Genomic DNA, 18,862 nt, shown 5'->3' with positions numbered 1-18,862 from the left:
GTTCGTTTCCATGATCTCTATCGATTCGTTATAATTAGAACTCTTAATACTTACCACCAAGACACTTCTCGATTAAAAAAATACCTGTAGCTTATTCTTAATATTCTAAGTATATTCGTATTATTCGTAATGTACATACATTTTGAACATTTTGATATTTCTCACAGCTATAACTCTATGGCTACCAAGAATTCGAAAATTTGACTAGAATCAGCAAGAAAAATATTTGTTGTGGGGTGCCCTTGTCTGCCGACTTTCTAGCTCAACAAAACTTTGTGGGTTTTTTTTGCAGTTAAAGTTACAAGTTTCGTTACTTATTGTGATTTTTACATATATCCACTTGATATGTGAAGAATTTTTTGATAAATCACAAAAAATAAGCTTTTTGTCAAGATCGGATAAAAAGTCTTCATCTTTACAGGATCAAAACTGACCACGGCTAAGACATTCTGAGGATAATAATCAAAACGGTTCGTCTCTGTAAGGTGACCCGTGGGCGAAGTGTTCACCTCATTTGTTAACGATTTACCAACTTCCAAATATCACAAAAAGTAACGTAAAACATCGAAGTTGTAACTTTGACTGCAAAAAAAAAAAACGGAAAAACCTGTTAAGTTAGGAAATTAAGGACACAGGGGCATCCCACAGCAAATAATCTTATTCCAGATTTTATGGGAAAAATTTAAACTCATAATATTGGTCACCTGTGGAATTGAAATATGTTATATTAGTAGAATTTTCACACAACCTGCTAATGTGTAGCCACAGGCAATTTTTTTGAAAAAAAAGGTATTTTAGTGGTAGGATTTAAGAGTTTTAGTTGCTCGATCGATGTTATCCACAAACGAACTTATTGATGTCCAAATTTTACAACAGAAATCAAATTGTGGAGAGTTATGGAAAAAGACTTTAGAAGAAGAAAAAGCGCATCCTTTGGTTTTCTGTCGAAGAATTAGCTTAGATTTTACTGCATGTATAAAGAAATAAATATGAGAACTGGTGCCTCTTCAGATATACTCGACAAAACCTGTCCTCTACACGGAAATATCAATATTCCTCATCTGTCAGGACAAAAAAAAAACTCGGTCGCATACTTCAAATGTATGCATTTAGAATAAGTTTCTAAATAAAACCGACAGATCAGATTGGTTGAGAAAATCCAATTTGTAGTTCATCACAAACTTGTCTACAAGGTGATTTTATATTCATTTGTGGATGCACAGCCAATTTTTTTTTTTTTGTATTTTTGTCTAAACTTGGCTTGGAGTTCAGCTAATTGTTTTTTTTTTGTAAGTAAACTTAACTAAAAAGTAAACACATGTAAAAAAAAATAAACATACTTGAAAACATCATTTAAAAAATCTGCAAATTTTCTGAGGATGTCGAACGAAATAGTTTTTGAACTCGAATAAAATTCAACCTTATTTTATTTTTGCCATAGTGGTGAGAAAGCGTCATTTGAAGTGCTGAGCGACTGCGACGGTCAAGAATATGTTCGAATGAGGCTTAGGATCAAAATCCTCGACTCCTAGCCAGCTTTCATCTGACTGTACATACTGGATTATAAAACCGGAAAATTCCCGCACAAACCATACAAACCGAGGCTATACGAATAAAAAACGACTTTTTTTTCCAAGTTAGCGTTGAACCTTCAAAAAAATTCAATTCGGTTTTTTTTGCATTAATATTTTTTCAAGTGCCAGTTTTCAAATACCTTTCATTAAAACTCATTCTCATAAAGAAAATTTCTCTGTTTATTATCAAAAGAATAACAAGTCTATCTTCAGCTATCCGCTACCGACTATAATTATTTTCGCAAAAAGAGGAGATAATCCGAAGTACAATTCACGTATCGTAACCATTTTCTTTTTGTGTTGTTTGCTTATTCCGCGAAATTTCCAAATTGTCCTCAAATATGGGTATGTCTATGTTAGTGTGTGTGTGTGTGTACGCCAACACCAATAAACAAGTTAATTCCACCCATCAAAGGATTGAAACTCAACAAACATTTCACTTGCTGCAACCAGTATCTTTTTTTTTTGTTTTTCACGAATGTATTCATACAGAAAATTGTCGTAAGAAAGTAAGAAAGTGTGACTAAGAGGGTAATTATGTGAGGACTTGGAAGCTTGTATATTTTTCCTGGAAATAAACCTGTCTGTAGCACGTGAATTTATTCATATCTATAGAAGAAAAACAGGGAGAACATAGGAAATTTTGTACATTTAAATACTCCTGAATCACCCAAAAACGTTTAAGGATTACTTTGATTGTACAATTCACTGGGAGTAATTTTTAACAGGAAAATATCAGTATGAGAAAATCTCAGAGGTGGTATTTTTGGAAATTACTTTTTTTTTCGCTCTCGCTTTTTTCATTTCTGTATAGCACTAAAACTACGATGAATTGCTGTGGTAAATCCTCATTACCGGTGATGCGTGGATTGTAAATGCCATAACAAAAAAAAAAAACCGTTATTTAGATTGTAGAATGTGAAATACTTTCCAGCTATAACTACTTGATGCGGTCTTTTTTGCAGAGCTCTACTACTTCATTATTACCACTGCTTCAATACAGTCAGGCTTATTTCTGAGTTTAAGATGTAAGTAAAGGATAGTGGTTGTTTTAAAGAAGTGGCAGAAAAGTTCTTGAGTTCGGAATTCCACAGAAAAGTACTGCAGCACTACTACACTATCTCTGGTTACTCAATTTGTGAGCCCCCAACAAGTATTTGCGGATTGTGGTGAATCCAAGAACATAGAAGAATATAAGAATCTATTGGAACCTATGGCAAAATCTAACTCTGTGAGAAGAATAACTTACAACGTCCGCAATAAGATGCTTTGAAAAAACTGAGTAGATTTCTGTAGTCTTTACCTTGGTCAATCAGGTTTTCACTCAGATTATTGATCGCTCTCAAAAAGCCACAAGTACACAGATTCGTCATCACCGAGTCAACAAGTCAAGCCCTTACAGGCGCACGGTGTAGGGCAACATCCTTGAGAAGGAGAACGAGTCCCAGCGAGGATTCTACTTTGTTCAAGGAACCAGAAAAGAGAAGTAAGTAAGCACAATATTTCGACAAAATCCTTCTAAACATTGTTTAAAAAAACTTGTTCTTGTTCATAAATCATTTGGACTCATAGCTCTAAATTTTGCATCACAAATGTGAGTCAAGTAGTGCTAAATTTTAGTTGAGAAAAGTCTCTTGCGCAATACAACACATACACATGATGCATGAGAAGGAAATAAAAAAAACTCCACGTGGAATTCTAACTTGAATTCCACGATCTAGCTTCACCTGATTACTGTAAGTACTAGGTGATTTTCTGTGAATCTTAGTCAAAATATTTTAGAAGTTCATGCATGTTTTAAAACATCTAAAGATCTACGCATAACGATCATAAATGCAATAGTCGGACCCTGTGCTCCGACTCCCTTCACTTTTGGACGGTTGGCGAAGGGACCAGCTTCACTTGCGCTGCACCCCATCAGCCAGACCTCCTTTACCTGAGGTGGGTCTAGCTCCTCCTTATCGCACTTATGATAACGATATATATGTTGTAGATTATATCAGTCCAAATATTTCAAACACTTCAAACTGGATAATAAATAATTCTGAACCTTAGATAAGAGGACATATTCGCATTCAAAGTGATGGACTTTCCTGGATAGTCGAACTTGAAGTGAACGTACGTAAACGTTTTGAACTAGCCCCTTCAATGTTGACCGCAAAAGCTCAAGAAAACCAGATTCAATAGGAAAATCCTTAAAAAGAGTGAATTCCAGAATAAAGTAATTTTTTGGGGACTTTTTGGGGATATTACAGCTAAGCTCACCAAGCCAATGTAACTGTAACAAATAATGCGGTGTAAAAGTATAAATAATGTGATGCGGTGAAAAACCTCGTTCATTAGGGGCCGCAGAAAAGCGAAACCACAACAACTAGAACATACAACACCACACAAGAAATTATATAAAACAGGAAGGATTGAACAAGATGAAATCACAATACGATTTAAAAGAGGTAAACGCAAGTTCTCTATATTCACAAGTAATGATTGTCATTTACCTCATTCAGTAAGCAGTGAATATAAGCGGTTTTAATTTACATTTACAAGATGAGGAACAAGAAACCGGTATTGGCACGAAGCGTCAAAGAAAGAAAACAGCTGAAGACGCATCGCTTCTTAGCAACCAGTGAGCTGTACTGTACTGAACAAAACTCATATGAATCAGCCTATAATTTCGCTATGTTTTTTCTTTGTTGAAAGGAACCGATATCGATTTGTATCTTATGCAAAGCATTGTGTGTGCACTAACAGTCCAGGAAGTTAGCAGCCATCAGCAATTCAAGCGCCACCTCGGGAGTGATGTTGAATTCTGGGATCTCGGTTGCGGAACTCGTGTAACGAACTTTGTAAGCGAAATACTGGCACACTTTCTGCAGAACGTGAGATCTGAAAGTGAAATTTACAACCGCATCCAATGAATCTCTCTTGATGAGAGAGATTGTGTATGATTAACCGAAATTCCAATGAAACTAGAAATTTTTGCAACAAATTAACACCGCTGTACGAATTCAGGGATGCAATGGAAATACGACTTCTTCTGGTAAATCAACTCGAAATTAGCGTGTACTGAAATAGGGATAGAAGGTGTTAACAATAAACACGACGGTTTTATAGATGGTTAATAATAATTTGCATGAGAAATGTGATTCCATAAGCCTAGAAGTGGAAAAAATAGCTTGGATAAGGGTGAAAGAGCACTTGAGATTGTGAAAAACTGATTAAGAAAATGAAACCAGCTCAAAGATTTAGCCTAAGAGTATTGTCACCTCCCCTCCAACACTTTATAAAACAAATTCGCAAGAGAAAACGTGAAAAATCAAAGTCTAAAAATTCTTCCATCTGTATGTAGGAGTCAAAACAAAACAGTTCGAGTGAAGGAGAGATCCGTAAAACGATAAAGATTAATCAATGAAACAAAGCACGCAGATTCATGCTAAAAAAACGAATACCATAGAAAATCCCCTACTATTATTGCAGAAATCTTTACATCTGCCTAATCTATGGGTAGACTAAGATGAAGAAGAATGATGAAGAAGATGGAGAAGTAATAACAGCCAGAAGTCAATCTTATAAGAAGACTCACGGAATTTCACGAAAGTTTACTTCATTACTCTCATTCTCGGAATACTGTCCAGGTCCACTCAACATCGCTTTAATCGTTCCGGAAGTCAGAGCCAGTTCCTAGAAAATGTCACATTTCGTCTCATTTGTAAGATGAATCAAAATGAAGAAGTTTCAATACCTTCTTTATGAAGAACTGATGGCCGTCACTGCTAACTAGTTTCACATATGTGGCATCAGGGCCTTCACAACCTCCGTAAACTAAAACTTTGGTGAGAATACGACAAGCGAAACAAAACATCACAAAAGGGAATTGATAATAAAAATTTGACTACTCTGAGGAAAATAACCCACCCTTAGTTTCCTTGGCATCGTTGGCGGCGGAACTGGAGGCACTCATTTCGAACTGCTAACCTTTGATTAAAACATTACAAGAATAATGCATGCTGATCAGTGACAGATAAGGAAATGTAGAAAACCACTTCTGATTTGAAGATAAACACTACTGATAATTCTAGACTTTACTGAGCAAATCTGCACATCAAATGCGAAGAAAAATGTACTCCCTGCAAAAATGTTCTAATTTGACAACAAGAGACGACTAAGGCGTACAGGAAGACAGATGAGAGGATCAAATAAGACTACAACTTGTGACTGGTCAATCAATACTCGTTCTTCTTTTTCAAAAATATTTTTTACACAAAAAAAAATCTAGCCGATCTCGAGGTGGATTGCGATGAAGAAATAAGTAGAATTAACGTGATTCTGGATTAAGGTTTCCACATGAACCAGCTAGGCACAATCGGGAATAGGAAAGGCTGATCGCAGTGAATGTAAAGTATGCACCTGAGATCTCTCCCTCAAAAATAAATTACTCGATATGATCACAACTCGAGGAGAATACACAACAAAAAGAGTGAAAACGTACGCATATTGCAATAAACACAAAACTATAACAACATATAGCATACATATAAGACAGACTACTATCACAAATGAATCGACGTGAAGCAACGTTAACACAGTTAAGTATAACAAGTAATGGAATGATAAAATCGCAGAACTTAACATATCGGAGTGAAATGGCAGATCATCGACTGAATGAAGATTATTAAAATCAGTACAAGCACGGCGACGAGTATGCAGATAAGTATCTTTCTCTAAAATCATAACTAGAAGATTTGCATAACGATTTTAGGTCCAGAAAAGTCCAAAGTTTTTTTTTAAATGATATTTTACCTTACGAGCTTTCTTTAGCAATTCACGTGCGTCTTTCACATTTTTTCGAGCCTTTTCTGCGTAATCCACAGCGTCTTCAATATTCGTTTCGATTCTATCAAGCATCTCACCCTGAAATACTGGAATTTTTCGCCACTTTAAAGTATACATATTTTGAAAAAGAAGAGCACAATATTGCACACTTATTTCGAAAAAGAAGAGCACATTATTGGCACGATCATTAGTTGATGAATTAGAGTCAACATGCTTCATCCGCGGTCGTTATGTCAGTAAAGTGGCGAATTTGTAACCAACTATGGGAAGATAAAGAATAAAGTAGTGGAAAAGTGCGATTTGAAGTCGTACAACTAATAAATACTTATAAGTAATAAATAACTAATAAGTAAGTAAACCCGTGAATCCTGTTCCACTCAGCTGTAGCAAATCAGTACATAGGTCTTCATCCTTTTAAAGGGAGCAAAGAGGAAAGTGTTCAGAGAATAAGTGTCAGAAGTGAGGATATTAGATAACACAAAATAAACTTCAGGAATTAGAAAGAAAATCTAACCACGGATGCTATCGCGCCAAAATCATATGTTGCAAAAGAAAGCAGAACTGAGGAGAAGGTTATGATAAAAAGCAAAACCAACAATGAAAACCTGTATGTAAAAAACGTGTACGCGACGCTTCACACTCAGGTTTCAGAAGTTAGCGAATATTCGTGTGTAATGTCACTGAAAAATCTTATCACGCAAAACTTTCCCAATGTAAACCCACCTGGCTTAATACGAGATTGTTCAGGTCCACGAACATCTCACCCAATTCACGAATGACTTTCTCAATTTCAAACAACTCATCACGACGCATTTTCACGTCTTCGAAAAGTGCCTTCTTATCGTTATATGCGAGAAGAATCTGGGAGAGAAAAATGATTGAAAATATTACAGGGGTTTCAAGAAGGTACTTCCTAGAACTTACTCCTTTCGTCTTCTCGAAGATGTTGCCATTGTCTATAGCATCACTTATCTCATCGTCCGTCAACGATATATCTTCTATAAATGATGAATATGGAGAATTTGTACAAATTAACAAAGAAAAAGATATGAATGATCTTAGATTCCCCATCAGAAGAGTGGAGATTCGCGATTACAAAAGAAAATTGTCAACCTCTCATGATAGTGAGATGAGAACAACTTACGTATTTTTAGATAATCGGTGATTTTCTTTTTGCAGCGTTCCTTGTATTTCTCCTCCTCTTCATTGAATTTCCACATAATGTCGTGAAGTGCTCTTGTTAAGCTGCGAACCTGAAGTGCAGAAAAATACCGAAAAATGTCCAAACAACATTTAATGTCATGAAAAAAGACAATAAAATTGTTTTTTTTTTGCTTGCTAAATGAGTAACTTTACTCCTGCAAGAGTAGGAAACCTTCTCACTCTTTTCAACATAAAAACATAGAGAAATACTGAAGAGTATTGTAGCCGTACCTGATTTCGCTTGATACGAGAATCTACGGACTTGGTCTCATCAGAACGTGGTTTGCCGTTCACTTCGCTATCCAGTTCTGGAATTTGTAATTGTCCAAAGATTTCATATGCTCCCATTCAATTTCGTAAAGGAGCTGTCGTCGAATAAAACGACAAACATTAAAATTAACGACCTACTCTTTATCTTTTCCCGAGCCACCAATGATGTTGCTCTGAAATTTTCCATGATGGTGCGGAGCTGTTGCGACTTTTCTGGAACAGTCCAAAACGAGCCGTCTACCAAAACGATGCACAACCTCATAAGAAATCCTAACAAACCTCCATCTGTAGCGGGTGCAAGAAGGAGTTCTCCGTGCAACATTCGAACTTCGTCCAACCATATTTCCAGCTGACCCACAATATTTCGCAAGTCGGTCATACGATTCAAAAACTGAAAGAGGTTGTTACCCGTTCGAATAATAATATCATAAAAGAAATGCAGAGTCGACCCACATTCTCCAACGAGGTCTCTTCTTCATCTCGCAACAAACGAGCTGTTTCGTGAGAAATGCGACGATCTTGTTTGGTGGAGCTCGTCTTTCCTGAGAGATTCTAAAACAAACAAACAGAGATCTTCAGAGATCTTTGAAGCAGGTGAAAGTCAAAAACTCTGTAAAGAAACCTGAAATTCAGCTAGACGATCCTTCACCATCTTTTAAGCAGGAAAATCTCTTCCTACTAAGGAATACCCAAAGAGACGCGACTAATTTGAGAATCTAGTTAGGACCCGACAGATATCAATACATCTGAAGATGAAAAAGGTTTGATAAAAAAAGGAAGGAATGCATGGAATTTGAGGTTTGTGGGAGTGTTAACAACATTCCACGAACGATACGAGGAAAATGATATGTGGACGCTCGATAAACGCAGAATCAACAGCTTTTAAATTTTATCAGTTAACAGAAGTTCAAATAGGACAAAAAAAAATAGAACAAAGCCATTCAGTAAACGCTTATTTTGTTGGATATCAGTTGTATTTAATTTGGTTCACGGAATCACTATTGTAATCCATTATGGCCACCAATTAATACGCATTTTCTACAGAACAGAACCATGCATTATACTCTTCCAGGGAATTGTTTTTGTATATGAAAACAAAGAAGGGGCTGAAATGTACTTTTCCCCCAAAAAATACATGCTTCAAATCCATTATTTCTATCACTTTATTTTAAACCTCATCCTTTTCGTTCTTTGAAATTCATAAATAGGCACGGGAAAACGAAATTCTTTTCATATGTTAGAAACAAAAGGAGGTAAATTGAAGCGAAAAGTTAGTCGACTGAATAGAGAAGTGGAGAGTCTGATCACAGCAAAGTGGGAGAATCGGAAAAAAGAACTGCATGAGTAATTGCTATCTCATAATATTTCGGAAGTAATTGTGGTTAACAGAAAAATCAAACTTGTTTAACGACAGTAACGGATACGATGGACGAAGGCGATGTAAATGTAAGGACAGAAGGGCGGTCCTAGTCCAAAAGATTCGTTAAGGACATAAAACTATTATGCTTTATTTATCAAGAGATTGACTGTTCTTGAAATTTACAACAAGGATTCTAGCACATTCCAGACACGACCAAGCATTTGGAGCGCACTAAAGTCCCCAGGATAATCAGCTTTCAGCTACAGGGTTTTTTTTTTCAATATGTTGGAACAAAATTGAGAGGCACTATTTTCCGTGATCGAAAATTTTTTTTGCCCAAAATTTTGAAAATAGTGCTGCTCAAATGAATAATCAAAGAGAATCCTTCATCCCTTTTGACAAATAGCGAGAATTGTGTCATTAAACCAAAATTTTCAGGAAACAAAGTTAGCTATAAATTCGAACAAAAAACAGATATTAAGTAATTCAACTGGTGAGTAGGAATTATTCGTGTAACAAATGATTAGCATTTAGAAAAAATAAAACAGTCGAACATTTGACATGCTGTGACGGTTGTCTCCAGATATCCTTCCATACTATTTGAATTACAATTACATTGAATTACATCAATGATGATGATGTTCATAGGCAAATGTAAATTATCTAAAAAAACCATGTGGATTCAGTTTCCAGAGTATAACTAGGGATGATTCTGTAATAAGTGAAAATAGATACACAATTAAATCTCTTTGTATTTACATCCACTAATACCCAAGGCTCAACGGGAGACCCGATATAGGGATGCTTGGAAAGAAATGTAGTTCTAGATCGATTTTATGGAAAAGCATGGCAAAATTTATACTCCAACGCAAGAAGTGTTAACGTAAGAAAATATGCAACGAAAAGCGACCCGAGCACTTGGGGAATTTGATGAAAATTGAAACAAAAATGCAGTACTTGGGAAGTTAGCAATCATAAAGTGATGTGCTCACTATTTGTGAATTCTACATTCTAAAATAGCGGTTTCATTTCTTGCTAGTGCTCCAGCGACCGTGATGAATAGCGATGTTGTGACAAACAAAAGTGGAACTTCAAGGAATTTCAAGCCGTGAACAATTGCATGGATGAACGAACACCGTATCCTTCTTGAAGGTTTACTCATGAGCGTTTAGATACGAATTGTCGCTTCAAACAAACATCAATGACAATTTCTTGATGTTTCAAACACGAAAGTAAACAAGGCAAGTTATGTTGGCGAATGGTGGAAAACTCGTCCGTGCGCGGGAAAATTCAGCGACATTACAGTTTGTGTGATGATGAGATTCTTTTACGAATTTGTACGAATTTGTTTAAGAAGATGATTCAAGGGTCGGAGAAAGGGAATTTCCTGTGCTATTTGTTTCCAACAAAGCTGGTCATTGAATTTTTCCAGTAACGATCCTCCGATACGTGCGGCTTACCAGACCTCACGTGTAAGCATGTGCAAACTATTGGTACGTTTGAAGTGGAATCTTCCGGTCGACATGGTGCTCACTTTTTGTGCATTCCTCCTTCTTCTTTTTTTACTCTGGAGTTAAGTGCTCTAAGATTCAGCTCCTTGGGTCTACTCCATATTTATAACCAGTTTAGGTGTTATCAGCTACTTGAGTTCGTCTGTCCATGCAACCCCACTATGTACATAGGTACTGTTTTATCGGTGGGTGGTCTAGATGCACATTCTCACTTTTTTTAGGCTATAAACGCTTATAATTGAACTTTAGGATAGCAGTTCACTTTACTACGGATATTTAACAGACCCTGGGCCTCCTATTAATTTTTGTAAGTTGTATTGTTATTAAGCGGTGCTTATGTGTATAGAACTGGCTGCTGAGCGTGTTTTTCGTGGAAAGGCTGCAAATGGTTGCGGCTAAATCGGTGCCGCGTGGACGAGTCTAACGGGTCAGCACGGTCGTCCTGACACGAAAGATTACTATGTAACCCCGCATCAAATTTTCTAGAGCATGAGATCGATAAGCTGAATCACCTAAATGTCGAAACAGAGCTGGCTTTTCGTCACTGTTTTCGTTCAACTTGCACCGCAAGGGCTACTGCTTCCAAGTCTGGGTCGCATTCGTGTATTTCTAACGTGTTCTGCCTTGTTAGTGGACTGAAGTGACTTTCTTCTTGATTGACTGACACTCTTTCTTTTTGAACATTGGAATTCACTTTACCTGTTTTCCGCTCTATTCCGACCTCGTTAAGGTGTGCGAGTTTAGAAGATTTTCATAGTTGTTGCAATAAATCGATGGACAGGATAAGCGTCGAACACAGTTACTGCAGAACTGCTCCATCAGTCTGCAAACGACCACTTAAGAGACCGTGGAGTTCGGTTTCGTAAGCTTAGTCTGTTATGTTGAAAAATGTCTTCATACTTTTTTTTTTAGTCAAAAAAAAATGTGTAGACACTGTGTCAGAGATCAAAGTTCGATTTATTGACTTGTCCGTCATGCAGCCTAACGCCTTCGTAGTAGAGATTCAAGTCTACATTTTCTGTTATATTTCCAAGCTGACGTCGAAGACGTTCGGCTCACTGCGGATAGAAAACATTTCAATAATCTATCGTATTCTATTTATTCAATGGTGTGAAAAATTCACGGCGTTCTTTCCCGAAGTTGTTCGTTAATCGCAGTTTTTGGAAGCGGAGGTTATTGTAATAGTATCCCGTGATCAATCAATTCTTCAAGAGCGTGTCCTCGGGTTAACATTCGTATTTATCAGACATGCAGATTCAGGGTAACATTTAGTCAAAATGTTTCCTGTTTGTTAGTTTGGTTTGCAGTGACTGTCGTTAAAACATGAGACTCGTAACCAAAAGACATTTAAGCATTTAATGTGTCGTTATTATGGACTTGCTGCAATTTCAGGTAAGTGCTATTCCATCAGACTGTTTACTTTCAATTATTATTTTTTTTTTATTTTTATAAGTTTTTCCCCCAAAACGTATGTATTTCGTATAAATTTTTGGAAAATTCCTTTCGTTTTGTTCCCAATTCCCATTACAAGTAATTTAATTTGTTTTTCAGTGCTCCCTGATCAAGTTTGGAATTTAGCCGTATTTAGGGACAATGAACCCTACGGATTCGTCTCGTCTAACTCAGTATAAAAACAAAGGGAAGGATACAATATTGAGGAACAGTAGAGTAGATGAGGTCTGTGCTTTTTTTCGCAACATGATCAGCGTTAGTGCACTATTTAACCATCCTGAGCACCATTTTCCTATGTTGGGACTGCTGGATCAAGAATGATAACCCTCCAAATTTTTTTTAACCGAATTGTAAACGTTGTTTGGTAGAATGTTAACGGAAAAGTGACGAATATCGTTCTGAGCGCGGAAACTCAAGACAACACTTGTCTTTTCCATACATTACCATTGGACAGCAATATATTTAAATTTTATTTGTCCAGCAGGAACATGTTTCAAAAAATAATACGGCATATATGCAATTCGAAGTATTATTCGAAAATTGAGGAACCCATAAGGAGAATTATTTATGGTTTACAGCTTCTTTACAAAAATAACCTACATGTTCCTTACGAAGGTATCGAGATTGAGTCGTTCTTTGGAATCTCCTCCGTCTATTTGGGAGTACACTGTGATTTGCGACTACTGAGTGTCCATTTCTTGTTGCTAGAAACATACGAAATGCTAAAATGAAATAGCTCAGGGAACTTGTTATAATCCTTGGTTTTTGTTGGATAGCATAGACGATGGAAAGATTCATGCTTCAGCTAGTGAAACGAATCTAAAAAAGAAACTAACCATGAAAAATCTCAGTGAACTACGGCATAAGAAAGATTTGATACATGGATTCTAAAGAGGAGCTAAATAAAGCAATCGTTTAAACTTCGTCCTGTGGATATTACAGAACGTATATAGGAGGTGTTTAACAGATGCTGGCTCGCATGTTCCCATCCACTACAAGAAGGATTGGTTTCTTCTTTTTTTTTACGATGAGTGAGTGAGCAAGTGTGGAATTTGTGATATGCTTCGAGCAAAACCTTTTATTACTTTTAAAGGAAATCTCAAGAAGAAAAACCATATTTGTTCGTTTGCCTAAATCCAGTACGAACTGAAAAGGAAATTAATGCGATCGTTGTTAATGTACGATGTGAAACTTTTGTGAAAGCGGTTAAACACGACGAGTAATTCGGATGTTACAGAACGCATATTGGAGATAATTGAAAACAAATAATGTCACGTCAGTTCACTGATCAATAATAGGCAGCTAAGAGAGTAACTGTAACATTTGTAACTACCTATCTTGGGAACTAGAAGATCTCCATATAGTATGCAGTCGATGACACATTAACAGTGCTGTACCACTACTACTCTACCGTGACCATACCATACATAAAGATATGGAAAAAATTACGCAAATAATCTTAACACAAGTAATTAAAGAGTTATCAACGATTTCGACAAAGATTCACAAGGTGGGACTCCCATTGGAAGGCGTTTGAACAGTACACAACTACTTGTCCGATCGATATATCTGCTATATGGTCGTCACAGCACATAAGCTTGCACCACGTCAAACTCCATCCCTCTGGAGGCGTGATCGCTTTGGAGCAATACAATTGCAAACGATACTCGGGAATTGATGAGGCATTCGATGTAAACACAGCCTAGTTCCATTTCTCGTCTGAACCTCAGCAGTTTTTCTAACGAGTTCCTCAGAAAAAACCAGTCCACAAAAAGAAAATGAACAAACCAGCAAAAGCACCTACTTCCACACTTCGTCGAGGAAGAAAACAGAAACGTCGCAAGCCTAATGCACCAAACTCCCCAAGCCCAAGTCCAGACATGAAATCCGTTGGGTCCATTCACAAATAGCCGCAGAAAAAGGACTTGTTCTGCAACTACGAATAAAAACAATTTCATCACGACAAAAAAGTGTTGCAATGAATGAAGATTGTTGTTTCACTTCCATTGCAATTTTTGAATCGATCTGCATGTTTTGGAGGGGCGATGCACACATTTCCACGGTGATTTCTTTTCGTTTGTTTTGTAAACATTGCAAAATGTATTGTACATTGGTGGGCGAAGCTACTATTTGTTTCAGCTGTGCATTTCTGTTTCTATTTCTAATTTTTTTAGTGTTGTCTAAAATCTTTTTTTTTTGCAGGCAGTCACTATACGCAAGGACAAAAGAGAGGATTTACTTTCCAAACGACGTAATATCAATGCTCAGTGAGTATCTCCTTAGGCATATTCTCTGTGTAAGTTGAAGTTCGTATATTTTCAGAGATGAAAATGTAGTACGGTCTTCTGCCCAAATGGGACCATACGATAGTAATCTCTTACATCAAATAGTAGCGATGGCACGTAGTAATGACCCGAATATCAAACTTGGTGCCGTTCAGCAAGTATCTTTTTCTACACGTTGTTTTCCTCTTTTCTAGAGTCCACTTTTCTGTTGTGGTCATGGTTTGTTAAGTCACTTGTAGTTAGTTTTACATTTTATAGGCTCGCAAAATGTTGTCTTCGGATCGAAACCCACCTATTGATGATCTTATCTCTAGCGATATATTACCCATTCTGGTAAACTGTCTTGTCTCCGACGAGTAAGTCACCTTGCATTTCTTCCAGTGTTTTTATTACTGCCTATCAATCTGAGCTTAATTGGTGAAAATTTTAGTGTCAATCTGCAATTCGAAGCTGCTTGGGCTCTTACGAACATCGCTTCAGGAACGTCAGAACAGACTCAAGCTGTGGTACGTGAACTATTTCTTCAAGTGTTTTTAAATTGAAGAATTTTTTCACGACAGTGTCATTCATGAGAGTTCATGGAATTGAAGTTCTATGGAAGCACCATATGCAGCATTTACATGTTTATAAACGTACATACCCTTAGCTTGAAAATCTGTAATCTTATAAAGTCTATGTTATCCACAATTACTGCGAACGAGTAAAATACTTAGGAATGCATAGATAATACCATCATTCACTATTGTAAAGCATACTGTAAAGAGCAGGCTTCGATGAATTGATACTGCAGGAGCAGGTTGTTTTTTCAGATTACATCTCAGTATTGTGCACTAGTGCTGAGTCCCCTCTTCTTCCTTTACTTTGTTTTACGAATTACGAAGGTTGCTCAGCTCTTACTGCACTGCAGGCTACATTCATTACATTTGTAAAAATGGTTTACAGAATCAATCATTTCATCGAGTGCTCTTTAGAGAACTCATGTCTTATTCACATTATTGCGTCTACACTCTGGAAATAGATTTTACATATGTATTGTTAAGGTAAACGCTGGCGCTGTGCCCCTTTTCCTGCAACTTTTGTCCAGTGGCAACATGAACGTCTGTGAACAGGCGGTATGGGCGTTGGGTAATATTATTGGTAAGTTTGCAAATACATAATGTGATATATTTAATATTTATGTTGTTGATAAATTCCGGGGTAAAGTGTAGTTGTGGGTGGGCACTCAAACGCGTCCTTGTTTCTGGAAGTAATTAACTAAATCAGTCGGGGCTCTCAGTTCTAGGCATTAATATTAGAGGATCTTTAACATACAGCTAAAATTAGGCAGAGAAAAAAGGAAGGTCGAGCCTCCAGAAATAAGAGCGGGATTGAGTGCTTATCTCCAACTATATTTTCTCCGAATTCCGGATTGATGAGTAATGCCAGCAGCAGTGGGAGCTTAAGCTTTTGTCTCTCGATTTATCTTAGTGGTTCGTAGTGAGATTGTCTCTTTTCTCCTGTTTGAAAAAGGATATCTTCTCTTTTTCTTTTAGCGAGGGCACCAATGCCGATGTATTTTCATAGTGACCTTGTTTTTAGTCAATTCTTTCCCGTTATTTAACATACAACTTTCAGTTGCAGTCCAAATCAAGTTTGTTATTAGTTTAAGCATTCCGGCCACAATAGTTTCAAAGAAAAAAGGCTTTGAAATAATTTTTCCAGCAAGAAGCAAGGAAGCGTTCTCAAACTGATGCAGTCCTAGGTGTATGTTAAGTAGCTTTGTTTTTACCACTAAAGAGGTGGTTGCTCCTTGTTTCATTCAAGTTCCCCATTCCAATAGCTACAGGAAATGATTAGCTTAAACTAAATACTCCAAAGGAAATCAAATTTTTATTGAATTTGTTCAGTCTTTGTTCGTTACTCTCCTATTCTTAAAAAAAGTGGCATATTATTGAAGAAGAATTCTCCGGTACCTCTTAAAAAAGAAGACATTTTATGCATCCTTCTAGTGCAGAGGACTATTTCAGGTGACGGACCACATTTCCGAGATTACTGTTTGCAACTTGGCATTCTTCCTTTACTTTTAAACTTCATCACTCCCGAAATCCCCTTGGGATTCTTGCGGAATGTTACTTGGGTTATTGTGAGTTCGAATTTTCTCTGAGTTTCTTGCTTCTCATATACGTTTTTATATGATGTATTGCGCAATTTAGGTGAATTTATGCCGTTCTAAAGATCCGCCACCTACTCCAGAAATCGTAAAAACTATATTACCGGCTCTTGTGTTGCTGATACATCATGAAGTAATTTTTTTTCTTTGGTCTTTACATTCGTTGCACCTAAGTAGCCCAATTTAGGATGCCAACATTCTTGTGGATACCGTTTGGGCCCTGTCCTACCTCACGGATGGAGGGAACGAACAAATCCAGATGGTTATCGATAGCGGGGTAACGTCTACTTTTTTGGTTGTGAATTCGACAGATTGTTCCGTCATAATGCAATTTATAGATAGTTCCTTCCTTGGTTCCCATGCTCGGTCACGCTGACGCTAAAGTACAAACTGCGGCTCTTCGAGCCGTTGGCAATATTGTCACCGGGTCTGACGAACAGACTCAACTTGTGCTTGATTGTGGCGTACTACAAGAGATGCCGCAACTTCTTTCCCATTCTAAAGAGAAGATAAATAAGGCAAGTGGCTATTTTTAGTACTTAGGTTCAAATTTGGTTAAATGAGTTGTGCACTAAAGTTGTTTTTTTATTGTAGGAAGCAGTGTGGTTCCTGTCGAACATCACTGCTGGAAACCAGAATCAGGTGCAAGCAGTTCTCGATGCTGGCTTAATGCCGTTAATCATCAATTTGTTGGGCAAAGCAGATTTCCCAACCCAAAAGGTCATTAAAACTCAACCTTTGTTTGTTGCCAGACATTTCTGGTCTGATTATTAATTATTGTACTAGATAAGATATGGCCGCTGCTAGTTTTGTGACATTCGGCTTTTCAAATTCCATAATGTTCAACCGTTTAAAGGAAGCTGCATGGGCTGTGTCCAACGTAACCATCTCCGGTCGTCCGGATCAAGTGGAACAGATGGTCAACTGTGGTGTAATCCGTCCCTTTTGTGCCCTGCTTGACTGCAAGGAACCACAGATTATTCAAGTATGAATGACAACATTTATAGGCTTTATTTTTCCTGTTTCACTTCTCAGTTGTTTGCACATTAATTACGAAAAGTGATGGGAATTTGGTTTCAGAAAAGTATTATTTTACTTTTTATGAGACCCAATTTTGCCTTTTCTGAAATTCGGTTCTTTTAAAATTATGGTCACTAATTAGGTTGTTCTCGATGGCATTAACAACATTCTCAAAATGGCCGGTGCAGGAGTGGAGGCAATCTGCACGCAGATTGAAGAGTGTGGAGGCAAGTTTTTGGTGCATTATCTTTATGAAAGCTTTTTGTTCTGACTCAAGTTGTTGGGTGTCGTTTTGCATTTGTTGGTGTTTAACTAAAAAAGATGAAACTGAGGGGCGGATGATTTTAGCTATCGCCTTTAGGTCTGGACAAAATTGAACAGTTACAAAATCACGACAATGAGGAAATTTATAAGCTCACATACGAGATCATTGACACTTATTTCAAGTAAGTCCAAGGGTTATTTTGTATGAACTCTTTGTTCCTCGTGTAAAAATACTCTTACAGTTCGAATAGTGATGACGAAATTACGGCTGGACAAGAGGGAGGTGTTGTGCAGCAACCTGCGGAGGGATGGTCGTTTAATTAACGGTAGCTTTTTGCCGTTATATGAACGCCGTCCCCACGTTTTCGGTCCCGAGGCTGGATTTCTGCAAATAGGAAACTTGTGTAGAAACCTCAGCAGTCCCTTCAACGGAAACCGATTGTTTAGGAAATTGCGAATACAATCGGCTTTTCGTTTAGAAAAGATGGCCCCACTGACCCTGGATGTTGTGAGGAGGCACTGTGAGGAAGCGATTCAACTTTTCGTCGAGCTGAATAGAAATAGAAATTCTTGATTTTGTAGTTAAGTAGTCTGGTTGAAAATTCTGCTTGTTGAACAACTGTGTTTCTGTGATATTTCGTTGTTCCGTCATATGACGCACCGTATTTTGAAGCTATTTCTTTAGACAGTGCGGCTCAAGAATTGTAGCGTTCTAGCTCAGGTATGGAAGAAAATAACTGTGTTATTCAGCTTTTCATGCTTGTTTCATCATGAGATGATTGCAATTTTTGAGGGTCGCTGTGAGCATTGTTCCGTACAGGTTGCTTTCTATAACAGTTTCGATTATTATGTTGATATAAGGTCTTGTGAGTAATGTGCCCCATCTCGTCGACGGGTTTGAGAGCTCTGATTGCCAAAAAAAAAAAATGCGCGATTTCGCC

The 18,862-nt window shown here is 37.3% G+C and overlaps 5 protein-coding genes across 7 annotated transcripts; 3 read left to right on the top strand and 2 right to left on the bottom strand.

The window, feature by feature from the left end:
• Window positions 1–1,915: 1,915 nt before the first annotated feature.
• RB195_021571 (uncharacterized protein) lies at window positions 1,916–3,514 on the top strand (the record flags this gene model as incomplete). Its single annotated transcript, XM_064208386.1, has 3 exons — window positions 1,916–1,919; window positions 2,977–3,060; window positions 3,357–3,514. The coding sequence occupies 3 exons, from the start codon at window positions 1,916–1,918 to the stop codon at window positions 3,512–3,514; spliced, it is 246 nt and encodes an 81-aa protein (XP_064064267.1).
• A 676-nt stretch (window positions 3,515–4,190) lies between these two features.
• Window positions 4,191–5,535, bottom strand: RB195_021570 (uncharacterized protein; the record flags this gene model as incomplete). Of its 2 annotated transcripts, XM_064208385.1 has the most annotated exons (5): window positions 4,191–4,210; window positions 4,324–4,460; window positions 5,158–5,255; window positions 5,317–5,396; window positions 5,490–5,535. In XM_064208385.1, the coding sequence occupies 5 exons, from the start codon at window positions 5,533–5,535 to the stop codon at window positions 4,191–4,193; spliced, it is 381 nt and encodes a 126-aa protein (XP_064064265.1). The 2 variants fall into 2 exon arrangements, with proteins under 2 accessions (XP_064064265.1, XP_064064266.1); XM_064208384.1 differs by lacking the exon at window positions 4,191–4,210 and having other exon boundaries at window positions 4,319–4,460.
• Window positions 5,536–6,199: 664 nt separating this feature from the next.
• RB195_021569 (uncharacterized protein) lies at window positions 6,200–8,532 on the bottom strand (the record flags this gene model as incomplete). Its single annotated transcript, XM_064208383.1, has 10 exons — window positions 6,200–6,295; window positions 6,375–6,485; window positions 7,131–7,268; window positions 7,332–7,405; window positions 7,552–7,660; window positions 7,842–7,918; window positions 8,019–8,093; window positions 8,160–8,271; window positions 8,334–8,432; window positions 8,503–8,532. 10 exons carry the CDS (start codon window positions 8,530–8,532, stop codon window positions 6,200–6,202), a joined length of 921 nt encoding a protein of 306 aa, XP_064064264.1.
• Window positions 8,533–10,912: 2,380 nt separating this feature from the next.
• RB195_021568 (uncharacterized protein) lies at window positions 10,913–11,617 on the top strand (the record flags this gene model as incomplete). The annotated part of the gene is made up of 4 exons (XM_064208382.1): window positions 10,913–10,936; window positions 11,001–11,058; window positions 11,130–11,178; window positions 11,482–11,617. The coding sequence occupies 4 exons, from the start codon at window positions 10,913–10,915 to the stop codon at window positions 11,615–11,617; spliced, it is 267 nt and encodes an 88-aa protein (XP_064064263.1).
• Window positions 11,525–18,495, top strand: RB195_021567 (uncharacterized protein; the record flags this gene model as incomplete). Of its 2 annotated transcripts, XM_064208381.1 has the most annotated exons (18): window positions 11,525–11,603; window positions 12,340–12,428; window positions 14,406–14,470; window positions 14,526–14,646; window positions 14,747–14,844; window positions 14,919–14,994; window positions 15,529–15,625; window positions 16,495–16,610; window positions 16,681–16,770; window positions 16,825–16,914; window positions 16,976–17,159; window positions 17,236–17,357; window positions 17,494–17,622; window positions 17,800–17,884; window positions 18,019–18,037; window positions 18,084–18,103; window positions 18,164–18,247; window positions 18,401–18,495. In XM_064208381.1, the coding sequence occupies 18 exons, from the start codon at window positions 11,525–11,527 to the stop codon at window positions 18,493–18,495; spliced, it is 1,659 nt and encodes a 552-aa protein (XP_064064261.1). The 2 variants fall into 2 exon arrangements, with proteins under 2 accessions (XP_064064261.1, XP_064064262.1); XM_064208380.1 differs by lacking the exons at window positions 11,525–11,603; window positions 18,401–18,495 and adding an exon at window positions 12,110–12,143 and having other exon boundaries at window positions 18,019–18,103; window positions 18,164–18,245.
• Window positions 18,496–18,862: the final 367 nt, after the last annotated feature.

Source organism: Necator americanus, chromosome X, assembly GCF_031761385.1.
Source record: "Necator americanus strain Aroian chromosome X, whole genome shotgun sequence".
Classification (NCBI taxonomy): Eukaryota; Metazoa; Nematoda; class Chromadorea; order Rhabditida; family Ancylostomatidae; genus Necator; species Necator americanus.
Note: the sequence above shows the minus strand (reverse complement) of the source record. Positions and strands in the feature narration are given on the sequence as shown.